This window comes from Mytilus edulis, chromosome 11 (genome assembly GCF_963676685.1).
Source record: "Mytilus edulis chromosome 11, xbMytEdul2.2, whole genome shotgun sequence".
NCBI lineage: Eukaryota > Metazoa > Mollusca > Bivalvia > Mytilida > Mytilidae > Mytilus > Mytilus edulis.
Window position 1 is genome coordinate 11,847,537 of NC_092354.1, and position 20,374 is coordinate 11,867,910.

Here is a 20,374-nt window from a genome sequence, read left to right on the forward strand (position 1 = left end):
CCATTATTCCGTTGAGAGTTGGAATAGATTTAAGTAAGCTTCAGTATAAGTCATTCTTTCTTACTATAAGAATTACCGAAGTTCTAGTGCACGTTGGTGCCGTAACAATTGTCCTGAATTGAAAATAACGCTAATTGTTATGCTTCATGCAGAGGAATATTCTGGCGTTAACTATTACCAAGAACTATTGTGCAGGTGTCCCATTTAAAATCTTTAAAAAAGTGAAATCCACGTTAATTCACACGTGATGATTTTTTATCAATTATAAACTTCAATATTATTTTTAAACGTAGTGGAACCAACTCTACATACAGGACCTGGCTGTGTCTACTTACTATACAAATAATTATTTAATGCACGAGTCTGAATTATTTAGGTATCGTCTTCATGTTATGTTTATGTATAAAAGGATACACATTTGTAGCATACGACACACAGATACGTGATAGAAATAATACATTCGAAATCCAGGTCAAGCCCTGACGCTCCTTTACTTAAACCACAGTTTAATAATATTTGAAGATGCTTCTTTCTACGGTAGCGTTACCTACTAATTACAATTAACAATAGTGACCAATGTATAATAGATCTGTAACCCTTAATTATTTTGCATTAAATAAATGGATTTTTTCGTCGTGGTATATTTATTTACACAGATTCACAAGGAGCAACTGTTTTGCTGAAGGGATATTTTACGAAGCTGTTTCATTTGTAATTGTAATGTACCGATGGACACGCGAATACAAAATAAATCTGTTTTATTATAGATGACGAATAGCTCTTATTTCATTAAAATCAAATTCATAATTACTAATTCAACAATTAGCACTAGTATTAAAACAGAGACGTAAAAAAAATACGTAAAACCGACAGCAACCGAAGGATTCAAAGATATATACAGACGAGGACATGTCTTGAATATAAAAAGGTAAAGACAAGCTCAAAATTGATTTTGTGCACATGTATATCGATAACCCCATAACCCAGTGGTACAAACATAGTACCAACGTGACAGACAGATGTACATACTGTAATGGTAGCTAACTGTAGGCGAAACATACAAAGTACAAAATGGCGTATAGAAAGAACATTAAACCATTTCGACAAAGAGTGAGACGTGAGACAAGATTAGAATCAATTTCGATTTCTCGCGAGCGATTTAAAAAAATAGTTCCAAAGCGTGTTACATGGCAATTAAAAGTAACAATTCGACTTCTCGTTATTGTTTATATTATGATTAAAGATAACCATCCTTTGACAGCATCACGCCAACCGGACGTTTTGTCAGCCCTGTACTGTATATGAAGACGTATAGACATAAAAACAAAAGAGAAAGAAATAATGTTAATGTTTGTGTCACGAAAATTTCGTATTAAATATTGGAAGTTTCTAAGACGGCTACCTACGTTTTTATGACTATAATGATGGATAAAGCCACAATCTATAACCATTGACTTGTTAAGTGTTATTAAAAGGGGTCTGGGTGGGGTTTTCATTTTATTTAGTTATTCTTTTTTCGTTTCTTTTTTTCGCTTTGTTCCTTACCCTATGTGCTTTACACTCTAGCATCCCCTTTTCTTCATCTTCTTTTATTTAACCCATCTCTTAAGCATTTTCTCTTTTCGTTTTTTTTCCTCCCATTATTCTGAAGCCAGTCGATATATATTGGTTTGAAGTTGTTAAAGGATTGACATTTTCAATGTTTTACATTGTGTCATATTTTGTCAACTAATATTGTTACAGTTTTTTTTCCCATGGTAATAAAAAAAAAATAACAATATTAGAAATATCAATTCGATTTTGCCTTGTATACTATTTGCCACTGAACGTTGTAGATTATACAATAAATCAATTAGTTTTGATATCTGATAACTAGTTAAAAAGCATGAATATATTTAAATGATATATTGTGCAAACTCCAACCTGATAACAAATCGAAGAAGCTTTCAAATATTTATTATTCTTAAAACTATACCATAACATCATTACCGACAATTTCTATTGAACACTAATGTGCCGTTTTGTTAATAAGCTTCCATGTTTGAGCATGCTCCGTTGAGCTTGACCTTGTTTGCGCATGCTCCGTTGAGCTTGACCTTCCCTATCATTTGTCTTACAATTTCTCACTGTGATTTTCCAAAGCATGAAGTTATTTCTATATATGTATTATGAATAACCCAGCTTCTAAATTACAATAAATCTATAGAACCACTCAGCAGGGGAAATTATAACGGAGGTTTTTATATTATTGACAATGCAACAGAATAAATTTCACGGAAGCAAACCTTTTCACCTCCGTATATGTAATCAATTAATTATAGAAACTTAAATTTTTATTCATGGAATAAAAAATTGAAAGGCGAAATTTATAGTACAAAATGATTGTGCGTTGAAAAAAATGATTTCATAGATAATTTTGGAGTGTTTTTTTTTTAACAGAAATTGTAATGATAATAAACTCTTTAAAAGTATGGAAAATAAAGATATGAGCCTATATGATATTGTTTCACATGCAGAAAGGTGGTATCCATCTTTTTTATAAGATGAAATGACCCTTAGATACAAACTTTATGGAAATTTAAGAAATCAAAATTGCAATATGTTTGTAACGGTATTGTTTTCTACGAACAACTACCTATCATTCCAATTAAAGGGCATAAGGAGAACAATGCAATTTACAACAAACGTTAGTTTTACGAAAATATTCTTGCAAATTTCAAAGAAAGATTTTATTGCTTGCGCCTGTATATTTCTTTTTACTATTAAGAACAATTAGAAAAGAGAAACTCAAAGTACAATGTGTTGATTTAAAATTCGGAAAAAAGCAAAGACAGCATCATGCATGAAAAATCGAAATAACGTTTTTCCAAACTATTAAACATACTAGTTTGGAAGCTAGCTATTAAGCAGCATAAACTCAGCTTCATATCATGTGTGACAGGGGTTGTGATCTGAAAGTTCAACATGTCCAGTGAGTTGTGATCTGAAAGGTCAACATGTCCAGTGAGTTGTGATCTGAAAGGTCAACATGTCCAGTGAGTTGTGATCTTAAAGGTCAACATGTCCAGTGAGTTGTGATCTTAAAGGTCAACATGTCCAGTGAGTTTGACATAAAGGGTCAACATGTCCAGTGAGTTGTGATCTAAAAGGTCAACATGTCCAGTGTGTTGTGATCTAAAAGGTCAACATGTCCAGTGAGTTTGATCTGAAAGGTTAACATGTTCAGTGTGTTGTGATCTGATAGGTCAACATGTCCAGTGAGTTTGATCTAAAAGGTCAACATGTCCAGTGAGTTGTGATCTGAAAGGTCAACATGTCCAGTGAGTTGTGATCTTAAAGGTCAACATGTCCAGTGAGTTGTGATCTGAGAGGTCAACATGTCCAGTGAGTGGATGTAAAAGGTCAACATGATGTCTAGTGTGTTGTGATCTGAAAGGTCAACATGTACGGTGAGTTTGATCTGAAAGGTCAACATGTCCAGTGAGTTTGATCTGAAAGGTCAACATGTCCAGTAGGTTATGATGTATTTTTTAATTTTTGTATCCATTGGAGAAACATAAAAAGTTTACATTGTAAAGAACAAACTAGAAAAACTATATACAGAAATGGTAAATGTTTAAACATGACAAAGATTTTTTGTTTGAACATATTGATTGAAGCCTGCTAATGTATACATTTTTTTGTTTAAATCATGAATCATTTAACGAGTAAAAGTTACAATATGAATATATTAAGTCATTTATAAAGAAGTCTTAGTACGACATTTTACGCGATCATCTATATAAAAAATATTATTTTATAAAATAGTCGCTATGTAATGCAAGTTGAACACATGAAACCTTGTTCAAGTTCGTCCCTTGATGTCGACCTTTGCCAAGAAAGAGTCGAAATAGAACCTTGAATTGCTTCAAATTTAGTTTTTTCAAACCTCCAATCGTCTCTTTGGAAATATTCATCTGCTCTGTATTTGGACACTTTGAACACAAGTCGTCTCTCTTTGACAATTGAAAAAATGGTTCTAAACCGGGCACAATGGGCTGCAGCCCACACAAAGCATGCCAAGTTGATAAAGGTGATATTTAGGCGTTTTAAGGATGTTCACTTCTCTGTTTAAAGATAACAGGCTGGTAAAAGACTGTTCAAATTGATAAAATTGAGAATGGAAATGGGGAATGTGCCAAAGAGACAACAACCCGACCATAGAAAAAAACACAACAGCAGAAGGTCACCAACAGGTCTTCAATGTAGCGAGAAATTCCCGCACCCGGAGGCGTCCTTCAACTGGCCCCTAAACAAATATATACTAGTTCAGTGATAATGAACGCCATACTAATTTCCAAAATGTACACAAGAAACAAAAATTAAAATAATACAAGACTAACAAAGGCCAAAGGCTCCTGACTTGGGACAGGCGCAAAAATGATATTATATAAATAAACAAATCAAAATGTAGAAAAAAATAACTGGTTCATATCTTTGAGACGTTGTTTTTAAAATTTAATCATTTAATAATTTGGCGGGAAGTTATTCTCTCCAGATGTGTCTCACATTAACACCTATTTTTTTCAAAAGCTAAGAAAAAAATAGCAAGGATTTTATAAGAATTTAGAAATAAGAAATTTTAAATTAATATAAGTAATAATTTAATGAAAGGAGAATAAAGGATTGGCTAGCAAAACTTTTTTGGATTTATAATGATAAAACTAGAGTATTGCGAATGTCTCCGAATACCTGACGAAGTAAAAAAAACAAGAGTACCAACATATTTAAGTTAACCCATGTTATTGGTGGGAAACAGTTGACCGTTGATATCAAAACTTTCAGTTATATGATTAAATGAATTTGCAGATAACACATTTTCTGCTTGATCTTCGTTCACCCAATAAAATACATCATGTAACTCCTAAGGGTAACAAGTCGTACACATTGAACTCTAATTACAGGGTCAATTACGGAATTTGTAAGTTGACTGTTACGACTTCTATTTATTCAGGTACCACTGGATGGGTTGTGAGGGTGGAAGTAATGGTAATAAAAAAAATAACATACACCTTTATAAATCTACTATTCTTCTTAGGTTTACATTTACAGTGAAAAATAACGTTAACGATTATCAGTTTTATTTTCATTTTATTGCTTTAAACGTTGTGAATTATTGCATTTGTTTACATGCAGAAACGATTACCAGAAACGATCACCCCCATTGCTATGTATTGACTGAAGTGCATCGTGTGCACATGTATTTATTACAATTGAAAGGTAATGTATAACGTGAAATTAAATAAACACTTTAACTGTCAGTTTGAAATATGTTACTGATAATTGTTACAATCTTTATTTTCAGTTTATAGTCGAAAGTTAATTATCAAGATAAGTTATTAACTATAAATAAGTTAATATAGTAGACACATATCTGGAAACTCCTTTAAAACGTTCTTCAATATGCATATTTCATTCAAATTTACTAATTGTATAAATGTTTGCCGAGAAATTCTGTCAGTGAGTTTACTTTAATCTCTAGATTAAAACAAAAAAATTCTTTCAATTGTTTTTTTCAACATGGTGTACTTACGAATTTCTTTTATTTGCATTATATTAAGTTGTATTTACTGTATTGTTGTTTTTACATTGCTCATTAACTTTTTTCCTCCAAGAAGATTTTTATATATTCAAAGCCTAAATCCCTTTGTTAGTAAAACTAATAAAAAAATATCAGTTTGTAAATTCAGGATTGCCGCTCTAAATTAACATACCAGTGTATTAAATTTCATCCTCTGCAATCATCCCAATCAAATATTATATGTCTGCTCAATAAGGGTAACATCCTGCTTGTGTCACAGTCACTTTCTGAATCTTTGAGATTTTCTTCTGTAGAGAAGCCGGATTGTTCCAAAGGGTTAGGGTAATAAAAAATACTAAATAAGGACATATAGCTTTGATTGATCCCTGCAGAACCACAAAAACACACAATTTCAATCTAACTTGAATTTTAGACAGAAAAATCATTCATTGAAATTTTATACATGAATTTAAAAATAACAGTTGAAATGCACTGCTATACGTTGCGACCTTACTCTTACCGCAGCTACATTTTTGTAGCTTGAAGAAAACAGATACCTTAAATTTGTGTAATCTCCATTGCGGGAAATTAACCACAATAAAAATGATGTTAAATCTATAATCAACTATCACAATTAAATGATATCTTTTATCGCAATGTGTTAGCAAGCCTGTACATGTTCCACCAAATGTTTTTTTTCATACAGTAGAATTGGGAATGGTCTACGCACCGCAGACTTAATGGCGTACTGATGTTAGCAACTACAGGATACCGAACGACCTTCAATAACAAATAAACAACCATATACTGCAAATTATTAACCATCTCTCAAAGGCTTCATATATGACAAAATATTTAAAAAAAAAAGGGAAAATCAAAGCACTGATTTATGCACAAGTTCATGGATATAGAGCACGTTATATATAGCCAGAAACGCTACAGCCTTTCGAGCAAATTGTGTGTCTTAAAATTGAAAAAGTTTAATATATATATATAAAAAAAAGAACTACTTGTATTACCTGTACGCTTTATTGATTTTATCCTGAATGAACTATCAAAAGTATGTTAAAACTCAGTGTACCAGATCAGAAAAAGTAGTAAATATTCACTTGATTTAGGTTAACAGATGTTTGATATTTAAATTATTGAATATGTAATATAGTTTCAAGCGGTTTTGAATAATAGAAAAACACATTTTGAGCCCAGAACAAAATTTAGTGAAAATATTTTTAAAATGCCAACATGTGACAGATTTTTAGCGGATTATTACATTTTTCGTACGAAGTATACAACTTTATACAAGTTTTACGTGGCGTGAGATATAGAAGACAGGTGAATTTATAAGTACGTCAGGGTCGGTGAGTTCGACTACATACCCAAAACTTAATTATAAAGTATATAACACAGCAACACTCATGATTGGTTTAGTTATAGGTTTCTGATTGAAAACCCAGAAATCGTTTCCTTTGCTTAGACCAATAATTGTAAGTTCAAAGGTTATTAATTCAGACACTGGCCTCCTATTCATCCACATCGCAAAGTGCACTCCGGTATCTGCTATAAAAAAAAGTAACTGTCTAGAAATTAACGTTAAGAAATAGAGGTTATAACTCCACGCCAACAATCAAATTTATTACAAGATATTAGATATACGTGCACTTAAAAAAGAAAGAAACGTTTCATTAAATGGCTAGTTACAACCATCCGTCGAATAAAACAGACATCATCATGAACAAATGAAAAACGGCGGAAAAAGACACTCAGGTATAACAAAATCAACAATTGAGCATCACAAAATCCGGACACGTATACTCAGGTACTCTTTTTCAAATAAACATGTATCGTGCAGAATATGTTTTGTACTACTTGTCGCTGGACTTTATTGCGCGAATTTCAGATGTTTATTGTAACAAATAATTAACATATACATTAAAGCACACATGTATCAGTCGATCACTTAGACCTACTTGAAAATAACATAGTAAATTGGATTACATTAATGCACATGAAAAACATGCTTGCAGAAACAATTAAAGCTGTGTGATAACTTATACTTCTGTCTGTCAACATGTCAGCTTTATTATAAAGTTTTATTTTTGCAAATAAATAATGCACGGAGGTTGGCAATAACTCTAATATTTATTTTGTAAAAAAGAAATTATTACGAAATTATAAGTTATGTGATTTACTTGTAATCAAACCAGCTGCTGTTATTTTAAATCTAATTTACATCTGGCAGGAAATATTTATCTACTAATGAGAATCGTAATATTTGATTTTATTCTTTTGTTATTTCTTTTAATCTGTTTGCACGTTTTCATTAAATATCTTAATGGAGGAAATGAAGAAATGAATAAATTATGCCTGCTGTTTGCACATGTTATGCTCTTACAAATTAAAGTTACACGGAAGCTTGCTATGTAATAATTCAATTGAAATTTTGAATTAATGCGTTCTGTTATTTAGTAATTTTATCAATTTTACTTTATTAATTATATCTAATAGGTTTAAATGAAAGTACTGTTCATGATTGCTTGTTATATTTTTATAAAATTCGTTTTGTAAGTTAACTTTGTAAATATTAAAACGTAACATCCAGCATTAGTGTTATCAATAAAAGATTTCGATAATTGATAAAAAAACATTTCACAATAGGTGGTTTCAGAATCTAAATGACGTTGGTAATCTCATTGTTCGTGTCTGAAAATGAAAAGAATATTACGTCATCCATTTAGGTTGAATTTAACGACAAACAATAGTTAACAGTTGATTCAATGCAAAATTCGAAAACAATTTAGTAATCGAAGATTGGCGGAATATAACCACTCTCATATTCGGATCGACTCAATGGATGATATCAAATTAGTTAAACTGACGGTAACAATGCGACTGTCATACAAGTGCGAGGTTTGGATAGCTATAAAAGGTTTAATCCACCATTTTCTACTTAAGAAAATGCCTGTACCAAGTCAGGAATATGAAAGTTGTTGTCCATTTGTTGATGTGTTTGAGCTTTTGATTTTGCCATTTGATTAGGGACTTTCCTTTGTGAATTTTTCTCGAAGTTCAGTATTTTTGTGATTTTTATATTTACTAAAGTGACAGGTAAAATATTAGAAAATATATAATGTGACCAATAAAAGAAGTTGGGTGTACGCAAATGAGACAACAATCAAATGACTCAAATAACCAAAAGATGTTTGGTCTTAAAAATTGATATACAGTATCCAAGGGAAGACAAGATTCTATGAAGTCAAGGGTTACGATCCACTCCCCTCCTCTCCACACTTTGCAGATTAAGCCATCATATGGGAAACTAGTGTGTGCCATCAATAAGTCACACCCATTCCAAATGCATTATTCTTAACAAAAAAAAAAAGCTTAAAGCATTGATAAATTGTGGAACTCCTTTTTATATTACATGTATTTAATTAAAAAAAGAAATGGAGGGAAAAGGCTGACTCGGACGTTTTATCTTATACATTGTACATGCTATATTAAGCCTTGACATTCTTTTGGTCTCAAACAAAAAGAACAAAAAATCTGGAATCGACACATAGTTTGGTAATAACTTTCATGAGCTACTGAAGTCTTCTTTAACAGTAAAAGTAGGTGACACAGGGCAAAATAGTTAACCCTGTAAAAAAACAACCCAAAGAGTCCAAACATTTGACAAAAATTCGCAAACCTGACATGAATACATCCTTAACACAGTAAAACATAGTTTTCACACATTATTTTCTAATTTTGATTATGTACAATACATCCGAGTAAAAGGTACATGCAGATGCCTAACACACATTTAGATCAATAGACATTAAATCTTTCTTATTGAGTGAAAGCCTTCTGACAATATTATGCACTAGATAGACACACATTATACTTGATTTTGCTTTTTCTTGCTTTTACGTTATGTAAGTTTTCTACAACATCTATCAAAGATGCCACACATTTTTATGTTTTTAACAATATTTTTTTTTTGCTTTTAAGTTTTGTTTTGATGTGCAATTGTATAGCACTACAAGAAGCCCCATTTAGGATTATGTTTGTTTCTTAATGGCTGCATTTTTTTTAACAATGATTACAATGTTAAATGTTTATTTAATTTCACGGTTACAAGTTATCGTCCTATGATTCAGAAGCTGTTACAATTTTATGCGCAGTTTTCTTAACTACTAACTAAAGACTGTTTTGATGTACGAATTGGTTGCACTACAAGAAGTCCCACCTGGAAAACGTGTGATTTCTTAATGAGTATATTCTGGAAAAAAATAAATTATCCAATTTTAGTTTTGTTTGTTTTTAATTCCATGAATACTAGAAGTGCCTATTTGATAAAGATCATGGATACAGTTTCATATTATGATATTCTTTTATAAATCTAAAAGAAATATCAACTATATTACAAAGAAAAATACGAATACTTACAATCTATAATATATAGAAAAAGAAAAAAAAACAGCGTTTTATTTCTTTTCATTTTTTTCTGGATCATGCAACATTTATCCAAACTAGCTGCCTACCAGGAAGAAAGATAGCACCCCAACTACACATCATAATATTTTTGATATTGCCTGTCAGCCATCAATTATGGACAAACATAAAATTAAAACAATTCTTAATAATGTCCTTAATAATTTCCTGATGTGTTATGCTTCGCATTAAGGTGAGCAGATATTAGTTTCGTTCGACATTCGCGCCATCTTTATATATCTGTTCTGATTGGTCCTGACTATTACAGGAGAATATTTTGAATTACAGTATGGGTATTTATGAATGATAAGCACTCCATATGTTTTTTAATGTTATAATTGTTTTTATACTGCAACAAGTTGTGTGTTTATTTCCTAAACATAGTAACAACATTTTGTATAATGTCAATTTCATCATGGGACACTTTTTCTACAATTAGGGGTCCTTTAAGATGAAAATAAGTTTGACGTTTGTGTTACAATTTAAAAAGCCATCAATTTAGTAATTTAAGATGCAATATAAAAACAATATGAGGTCAATGTCAGAAAAATGTAAACTTTTTTGTACTCGGCGCAAAACTGGAGAAGGGCTCGGTAGTACCTCGCCCTTCCCCAGTTTCTCAGCTTCATACAAACAAAGTTAATATTTTCCTGACATTGACCTGATATTGTATAGTATTTGTTTTTGTCCACAGACCATGACAAATCTATAAGGAACATCACAGAAAACACACTAGAAAAGATAAATAGTGGAACCAGAGAGCAATCTTGTGTTCTTGAAAGGTGTATTTCAAGTTAACTTACTTTTCAGATAAATATACATTTCAAAATCTAATAGTATATTCTCGAAAATAAAAAGATTTACAAGGTTGACTTATAAATATTGATATAATAATATTTCAATCTTTGTCTGAGTTACTTCCGTACCCGGTTTGTCCTATGGTGTATCTCTATAGCTAAACCCCCTACTTGTGTGACATTTGTTTATTGTTTCGTGATATCAACAAAAAAGATAGTATTTAAAAACAATGTACGCATCTGGCGTATCAAATTATAAGCCTGGTACCTTTGATAACTATTTACACCACTGGGTCGATGCTGGTGGACGTTTCGTCCCCAAGGGTACCACCAGCCCAGTTGTCAGCACTTAGGTTTTGACATGCATATCAGAATATCATTATAATTATGGTAATTTTTATAAATAAACTGTTTGCAAAAGTATGAAATATTTGCAATACTATGGATTTTCTTATCCCAGGCATAGATTGCCTTGCGTATTTGGCACAACTTTTTAAGAACTTTTATGTGCTCAATGCTCTTCAACTTTATACTTGGTTGGCTTATAAACTAACGTCACTGATGAGTCTTTTGTAGACAAAACGCGCGTCTGGTCTAAATTATAAGCCTGGTACCTTTGATAACTACTTGATATAGGACTGTATACATTTCAATAATTAAAACACAACAGTCTATATAAGTCGACTTAGCATCTACAATAGGATTAATGTGTAGTTAACAAATTTATACATAATGAATCTACTTTGAAGGTTAAGTTTGACATTTTTTTCAAATAAATGTTGTGTATAACATTAAATTAAAGTACAGGTGTTTATTGTTTTTCTGTTGATCCTTTGTATTATAATCGAATGTGAACGTTAAAGACAATAATATTTTTTGAAAGAGGAATACACACACTTGATAAAACTAAATATCTGCCCATAAAAGGCGTGTTAATTAATTAGTAATTAGTTAATATTTCAGTTTTATCATGTACAGCTTTTGTTTAGTAATTTTATAAATTAACTGTTTGCAAAAGTATAAATTATTCTAAATAATAGGGATGTTCTGGTAACGAACAGAAAACCCTGGCCGTTTTTGGCACAACTTTTATAATCTTTTGGCACATTGCGATAAGAAGTGTCACGGTACTTGTCTATCCCAAATTCATGTATTTGGTTTTGATGTTATATTTGTTATTCTCGTGGGATTTTGTCTGATGCTTGGTCTGTTTCTGTGTGTGTTACATTGTAGTGTTGTGTCGTTGTTCTCCTCTTATATTTAATGCATTTCTCTCAGTTTTAGTTTGTTACCCCGATTTTGTTTTTTGTCCATGGATTTATGAGTTTGAACAGCAGTATACTACTGTTGCCTTTATTTACATATAATGATTACAAAAAGTCATACGTAAACAGATATAATTATGATGTTACCAGCCATAGGGGTATTCTCATTTAAAACAAAGTATAACTGTTCATTTTAGAGATGTAAAATAATAACTCCTTTTTCTAATTTTTACGAATTTAGAAAAAAATACATGGTCTCATATTCACCGAAATTGGTCATTGATCAAATAATAATTATTATTGAGAATGTTATATACACTCTGAATAATTCCATGTATATATCACTGACATCACCGAAAGTTTCAGAGTGGTTTTAACAAGACTCCGTTCATCGTTACGAATTTTATGTATCGTATCGACAATTAAGTATCGTTACGAAAATAAATTAACTTTAACTACTTCATGAGATTGCTTAATTTTAAAGATTAATAATATGAACTATACGTATAATGAACCACTTTTAAACCCAAAATAACTTTTCAATCCTGAATCTGAGCTGTTGACAGAAGTTGGTGACTTTATAAAGCAATATTTAGAATTGCGAAAATGAGGTCCATGTACATTACCATTCATAACAAGGTTTTTTATGTGTATATTTGTAGTTCCTCAGTATCTGTGTTAGTTATGTAAACTTGTGTTTGCTTGATCCATATAGGTCCATTTTTAATTTTTTTTTATTGTTTTTATTACTTTGTAAATCATAGGCAAAAAAGTTTAAGCAGAAACATTCTAATGTACAGTAAGCATGCATGTAAAAATTATAACATCTAATACATTCAATATTTAATAGCTTACTAATTTACAAGTGAGAGGTTTAGCGCTATAAAACCAGGTTCAATCCACCATTTTCTACATTTGTAAATGCCTGACTATACTAAGTAAGGAATATGACAGTTGTTTTCCATTCATTTGATGTGTATTATCATTTGATTTTGCCATTTGATAAGGGACTTTCCGTTTTGAATTTTCCTCGGAGTTCAGTTTTTTTGTGATTCTACTTTTTTTTACATTAACTTTGGATTAAATTTTGCCCGATATTTCTGTTATGTTTATTGATATTTAAGTGTAAACCCCTTTTGGTCCGCTTAAAAATATACTTCAACCTAGGTGTTATAATGTTTAGCGGAGATAATTTCCTTGATATCTTTGTTCTCCACTGAATAAATGTAATTTCAAATTTTTTGTTTAGAACACAATTATCTAAGACCTTTGTTCAAAAGTCTGAAACAGTTTCTTTTCTTTAAGTTTAGATGCGTTATATAGCTACAAGTTAAATTCCTTGGTGGCCGAAGCTTGCGGTAGACTTTTAGTTGAGTCGTGTAAACTATGTGATATCTTCAATGTTTTCTTCAATTGTGTCCCAAAGGCTTCGAAATTAGGTCTAGGTTATATATCATATGTACTTAAGAATATAAAAAAAAAAAAATCAATGAACCGCACGGGTTGTAAGTCTTTTCGTCAGGTTGTCAAGTAATAATTCATAAGGCGTGAAAAGCTGTTTTGGACATTTTGTTTCCTTAAGGCAAGGGTATCAAATCAGTTGATACTTAAGCTTCGAACATTTATCTTTTTTTTCTTTCTCATGAGAAACATGTTTTGGAATTAAAACTGATTTATTACCCTCCCCCAGCAAAACTAAATTTTAATGGAAAGAAACTATATATTGGTTCACTACCTTTCCAGACCATAGTTAACCAAAGTGAAGAATATTTTTTTTCTAAAAAAAACCCCTGCTCCAAACCAATTCTTTCACAAGCATACAAAATAATGGCTGGTGTCATAGCTGCTGATTCATTTTCTTTTCTTTAACTTATATCCTTCATTTTGATATAAAATCTTAAAATGTTGTTAAAATTTAGTGCACAGATTCAAGTATGACATATTTTATTCGCCCTTGACATGTAAAGCGATGTTGTAATATTGTATGATTTGCCTCTAAAGTAATTTGCAGCTGCATATATAAATGCACAATCAGTGTAAACCATATTACAAACGTTGATATTTTGTCAGTTTTGCGTATATTGTTATTTCATTTGACATTTCCGGGTCTATAATAACAGCAACAGTTTACTTAGAGTATATGGTATTGATCATTCTGACAAACGTTAAAGGGCAAACTAGTTTATTCATATATAGTGAAATCGTCAAAAGTTGAAACTCTCAATTCACATGACGTTTCTCATAACTGATTTCTTTTATTAGAGATAACAAATGCATTTCATGCAGTAATCAATTTAAAGCGTGTACCAATTTATATAGTTGAAGATCAGCAATACCTAACTGTACAAATTTTTCTTTAATATCAAACTGGACGTTTTTCTAAGATGTACATACAGTATTGCTATAAAGAGCATACATAAAGGAAACAGTAGTTTACCGCTGTTCACCTGTTTTCTCAGGTCCCCCTGTTTTTGTCACCATGTAGTAGTCATATTTCTATGCATTGAGAACCCCATTTCTATCTAGTCCCGAGGGTGCCCTTTATATACAGGTTCGACTGTAATACTTTTAGGGTCAATACATTATGTTGGACACAGAGATTGCAATTATCATGACAATATCAATGTGAAACAGACTGAGGAAACCGATTTACAGAATGTCAAATATTGTCAATTAAGTATCAACAGATGTTGTACTTTGAAAATGTAAAATCTGTAAACTTTACATACATAATAAAGCCTATTTTATATGTATATTAATTGGATTTAAATTGTAAAACTGTGACGAACAAGAAGAATGTACCGAACCAACTTTGGTAAAAGGAGACAAAAATAAAAATCCAGATGAAAATAAAAATTTAAATGAGGTATTACATAGGTTTTTGAGTATACATGTACCAAAAATTGAATATTTAACCATACATTTGGGTTGAATTAGCAACGTACCAAAATGTCTTTATGACACTTTACAGTTAAATGGGATGTGTAAACAGTATATGTTCCACTGGTCGCATCATTATATAAAAATATATACGAATTTACGAGTGAGGTCCGACCTTAATTATAAAAGATTTCAACTGAAAATATTCTGTGAATTAACTTAAAGTTACATGGTTTAGGCCAACGGAACAATTGCTTGTTGTACAGTTATGTGGATATGACGGAAGCCAAAAACACATAACGAATTTAAAATACTATTTGATATTAGCTTTCTAATTGAAGATGAACATAATTTCGAAATTTATGACTACGATAGTCTAATATTTTGCTACTGACAATATAAACGCACGTTCTTAAATTCTCTTAATATAAAGTGCAAACGGCTCTTTGTTCTATAATTAGATATTGCATTTTCAATGGTATTTTCAAACATCTAGTAACATCATAATATCTCTTAAATAGCAGATGAAAGAACTTGTACTTACCTCCATTATTTATTCCAATTTTGTCTACTAATATTTTCCTTTCGTTTAAAACATCTTCCATTTTATAATATTCATATTTGGTTTCATAATGTAAAGACGTCGCAAAGAGGTTACAAAACTCCTCTAATACACCCTTTTGTTCATTTCGATCATAAATAATATATCCAGTTTTCCATCTCATGAATGCAAACATATCCACAATGAAATTGGATAATTTGTTGAAGTTAGTAGGCCCAGCACGTGTTAAAAGGGGGAAATCCGCATTTTTGTTTTTGAAATTTCGCGCCATGGCACCACCGGATATTAACGGTAAATTCCAAAACGTTACCTGTCTTGCAACTGGTGCTACGGAATAATCACAGTTTGGACCAAAGAATACATGAACCATGTTCTTCATGTACATGTCGATTGCTTGGTTCATACCATGGGAATCTGAACACTGCGAGTCCGCGTAGCTGACGTTGAACGTAATATTTCGGTCTCCGAAATTATAGGTTTTTATTTTTGATTGTGCAATATCAATTGCAATACTTATTTTTGAGATTGCAAATAGTCTTTTCTCGTCTGATGGCAGTATGGTTGCAATCTTTGCCAGTACAGACTCAGATTCTACAAGTTGAGCAATGAGTAAAATATTGAAAATAAAAGGCCACATATTTGTTTCCATGTTGAGGTACAGTCTTAATCCAACCAAAAGATTTAAAAATCGTTGAATGTTTCTTAAATATGCATTTATGATATGCTTTCACAAACCAATTCCATATAATCAAATTTGCCAATTCAGTTGGTTTATTTCGGAAATTATAAATTATTTTCCATTCAATAGTTTTCCTGGTGACGTTTTGAGCTAATACAATGCATATTCCATTTTAATACTTCAATTATTCTGCAATTTCCTTTAATTATATTATTTTTTTCTTGACACTTAAACAATGATGAGTGATAACATAATTACATGTTTATATAGAAATCTGTATCAAAACTCAAGTAGCATTACCTCCAAATCGATTTAAACTTCATCATATTATCATCAGAACATAATAATCCAAACCACTTAATCATTTAACGCAATTCAATCCTATTTCACTTTGTCAATTTCACATCAAATTCTCAAATTATTCCTAACAAGTATAATATAGTGTTAGATATCGCCTGCGCACAAGTTTAAATATCAACATGCAAAGAAGAGCGATTTGTATTAGAATAATCTATAATATATGCACGTGGTGTATTACATTTTACAATAAATTTTGTACGATGTCGTAAACGGAATCAATTTAAGGTAAAACTCATTATGTCGAATTCCTCCAAGTCTCTCCTCAATATCAACAAATCCATTTGTTATGTGTTTTTTTTCTTCCAATTTTGAAATTTCAATGTCTCACGCATATGCTTTTGTCGTTATAAGCAACACTATCTAAATCACTATTTAATGCTTTCTACAAATACACTATGCCATTAAAGTTTTCCAATCTCTTTTTCGGTAAATTTCATTAGAACAGAAGAATTTCGTCCTTATTCAAGCATTACATTCAATTCACATTAAATTGTAAATCAAAAACTCATTTAAGTTGCAAAATATGATGTTTAAGCTTGATAAAGACTGTTTTGAGATTTGACTTTCCTCTTAAGATAACTATCGATTGGCCATCATAGTCAATGCTTGGAGAGTGCTTATGTCTACGACTTGTCTTAATCATAAAGTTAATCCTAACACAATAATATCACCTGTTCACCCAAGGTCCGTTAGCAACGCCTTTATTTCCAGAGAAATTAATTTCCAATCTTATGTATTCCATGTTTTTTTTACTTCAGGTAAATCGAGTTGGTATCGGTTTTGATATATATTCAATTGAAAGCAGTTAGCTTTATTTAGTCACATCATTTTTTTTCTCGAATAAATTAGTTTCGTATTTGTTCTTATGGGAAATACATTTGAACTTTATACATTTTAACAAAGAAATAAGTTCCAGGTAAGCGTTTCTACTTGACAAATATTACCCTTGTAGTTTTTATATCAGATAAAATTTATCAATAAGTATTTGTGATCAGAAGCTTTGATAATTTAAACAAAACTATCTAAATTGAATTTCGTTTTTTCAGATATATTAGTTTGGTTTTTTTTCCAATTAGTATTCAGTTAAATGATGCATGTATGTATTCATTGCCAACATCTATGAAGAAATATAGATAATTGATAATTACGATACAATCAACTATGCTTTGTTTTCTATTCTGGTATTACTGCACATGCCGCGGATGCAGTTGCAATATTAAAAGCACGTGTCTTGACTTATATTAAATAAAAACAACAAAAAATAACCACTTTAACTAAATGGTTTACATAAACTTTCGAATCAACCCTTTTATCGTTTTTGTCCTTCTCTTATTAAGTGCGTTATAAAAGATAGTTGCCGCTAACAATGTTGAAAGAAATATGAAAGCTATCTGCAAAGACACATACCTAAATTAGCGTTTAAGAATCCATTTAATTGAATGTTCGATATAGTTATCAATATCCAGTAAACGTTTAGTTTATCACCAGTTACAATTTATGTATTTCCAGTAAACTGTTATAAATAATGTATATGTTGTATATCTACGATTATCGTAAATCGTAATGAAAATTGTACACTATTACTGTATATCTACGACTATCGTAAATCGTAATGAAAATTGTACACTTTTACTGTATATCAAAATAATTCAGTTTGAATCAATAATAATGATTGAAACGTACACCTCTCATGTTAATATGCTTATAGGTATGTTTAACAAGGATTATTCCGGTCTAGTGAATTAACTTAATATAACATAATACATCTTCTATTAACATCGATTAAATAACAAATTTACAATGTCAAAAGTTTTTAAAAAAATCTATAAAATCGGTATCATCTAAGCACTAGTCTTTTCAAACTCCATCATTTGGGCACTTGTCAATTTTATCACATCGATGAAACGTTTAATGATTCGTATTTTATTATAACAGTATTAAAGATTTGTTATAACCGTGTTCGGAAACATGGTCATGTGAAGACAAAGTAGAATGAGGTCTGATTTCCGGATGTCTTGGAATGATCGATTGGCTAAATAATAATCAGATTCCATCCGTTATTTCTGTATCATCACAGTATTAAACACGGGTATTTAAGTATGTACGTTTTACCTGCAGTGTAACATGTACAAGAGTAATTAGTTAGGGAAGGTCTATTTATGACAGTTAAGACGGGTAGGTGGCCGTTTTGTTTTTTCTTTTTCATTTCATTAGCATGTGACGTCAATGTTTTCTTTTCTTTTGAGTAATATCAAGTTTAATTTATTTGGAATCTAGAATTGCTTTGAAGATAAGACAAAGTAGTAATAGCTCAATTATGAAGATCGTTGTCATTTTCCTTATTTTTTGAGAGCTCGGTTTTGGTTTGTGACCCCGGATTTGTTTCCGTTAAATCGACTAATGACTATTGAACAGCTGTATACTACTTTTGCCTATGTTCATATTCTATAAAAGCTTTATCTCAATTTATTTCAAATCGAGGCAAAGATTCGTTTTACTAATATGATAATGGAATCTTATTAGTAAACATTTCTCATGGTTGGTTGACACTCCAGTGATGTGTGTCATGTGGTTACGGGAACTCATTACATGGTATAATTCTTAAGTTAGTTGTAAATGAATGAAAATGAAGAAAACGAACGAAAAAAACTCATTGGGAGAGAATCCAATTGGTATTTAGTAAGAGATCCAGCGCGTAGTAAAATATTTATAAGGCAAATATAACAAAGGAAACAGTAGCTAAAACTACTGTATAGTTCTGAATGAATAATTAATCACATGTCAATAATCAACCAATTATATTGGTACTGTTAGAGAGGTCATTGATAATGTAAATCTATTTAAACCTCTTCTATATTCTATACATAAACAGTATGAAAGGGTAAAATATCGTTCTATAGACTGTTTTTATTTTCATTGATCGAGTTTATCAATATTGTATGCTATTTACACAGTTGAATGAAATTCTAGTGCTTGAACATGGCTTTTTCATTTCTTACGTTTTTGACATGTACAGCAATTATAAATGTGAAAAAGGCAATAAATTAATTCAGAATAAGTTTTCTTTTACCTAAATGAATATTTTCATGATCATTCGTGACTTTTAAATCATAAAAAAAATCCATATATGTTATATATTCACGATGTTCGAGTATATTTATTTAGGTATGCTTTTACGCTGGATTAAAAATGCTGTCCTTTCTTTACTTTAGTGGACCAATGTTATATAATGTCATGTGTGCGTTTGTGTAACATACAATCTACGACAGCACGTTCAGCAAAAGGAATGACTATCTTAAATAGGATAATTTCAATATCGCGATACAATTTTGACAGATGATGAAATTATCTTATTGATGTAGGTTGAAATGAATACAGAAATGCTTGAAAATAATGTCAACGGAAGTAATGACCTATTCAGTTTAAAGATGCAGGGACCCAATTTGCCCATAGAATACGTAAATGACGTTAAAATCAGCTTGTAGTAAAATAGATTGTATTTCGATGGAAAGGATATGAATCAAACGTATTTCAAGAAATACATTTGTTCACATAGTCAATTTATCACTGTTAGTTTAAGAAAAGCGAAAAGGAAATACATAACTCTTCGTTTTCAAGGAGGCACACACCAGAAATTGTCAGTGTTGTCTTTTAGTTGACAAGCTTACTCAAAACATAACACATCATTATTATCTTCCGATTCTTCTATTCATATTTTTTTTTATTAAACAAGCCCTATTTCTGTATGTTGTATCTCCAAAATTTGTAATATGTAAAGCCAAACCGAGTTTACGATTG

General features: G+C 30.9%; 1 protein-coding gene across 8 annotated transcripts in view; it reads right to left on the bottom strand.

Annotated features, from left to right (window-relative positions):
- The window catches only part of LOC139495139 (atrial natriuretic peptide receptor 1-like), a 440,175-nt gene that overhangs the window by 260,375 nt on the left and 159,426 nt on the right, over positions 1-20,374 (bottom strand). Inside the window, exon 1 of one of the 8 annotated variants that reach the window (XM_071283311.1) lies at positions 15,520-18,280. The exons of 6 other annotated variants lie outside the window; for them this stretch is intronic. In XM_071283311.1, the coding sequence (XP_071139412.1) occupies positions 15,520-16,186 (667 nt within the window). In that variant the 5' untranslated portion in view covers positions 16,187-18,280. Of the gene's footprint in view, positions 1-15,519; positions 18,281-20,374 lie in introns of those variants that run through there. One more of the 8 variants, XM_071283317.1, reaches the window with a different exon arrangement.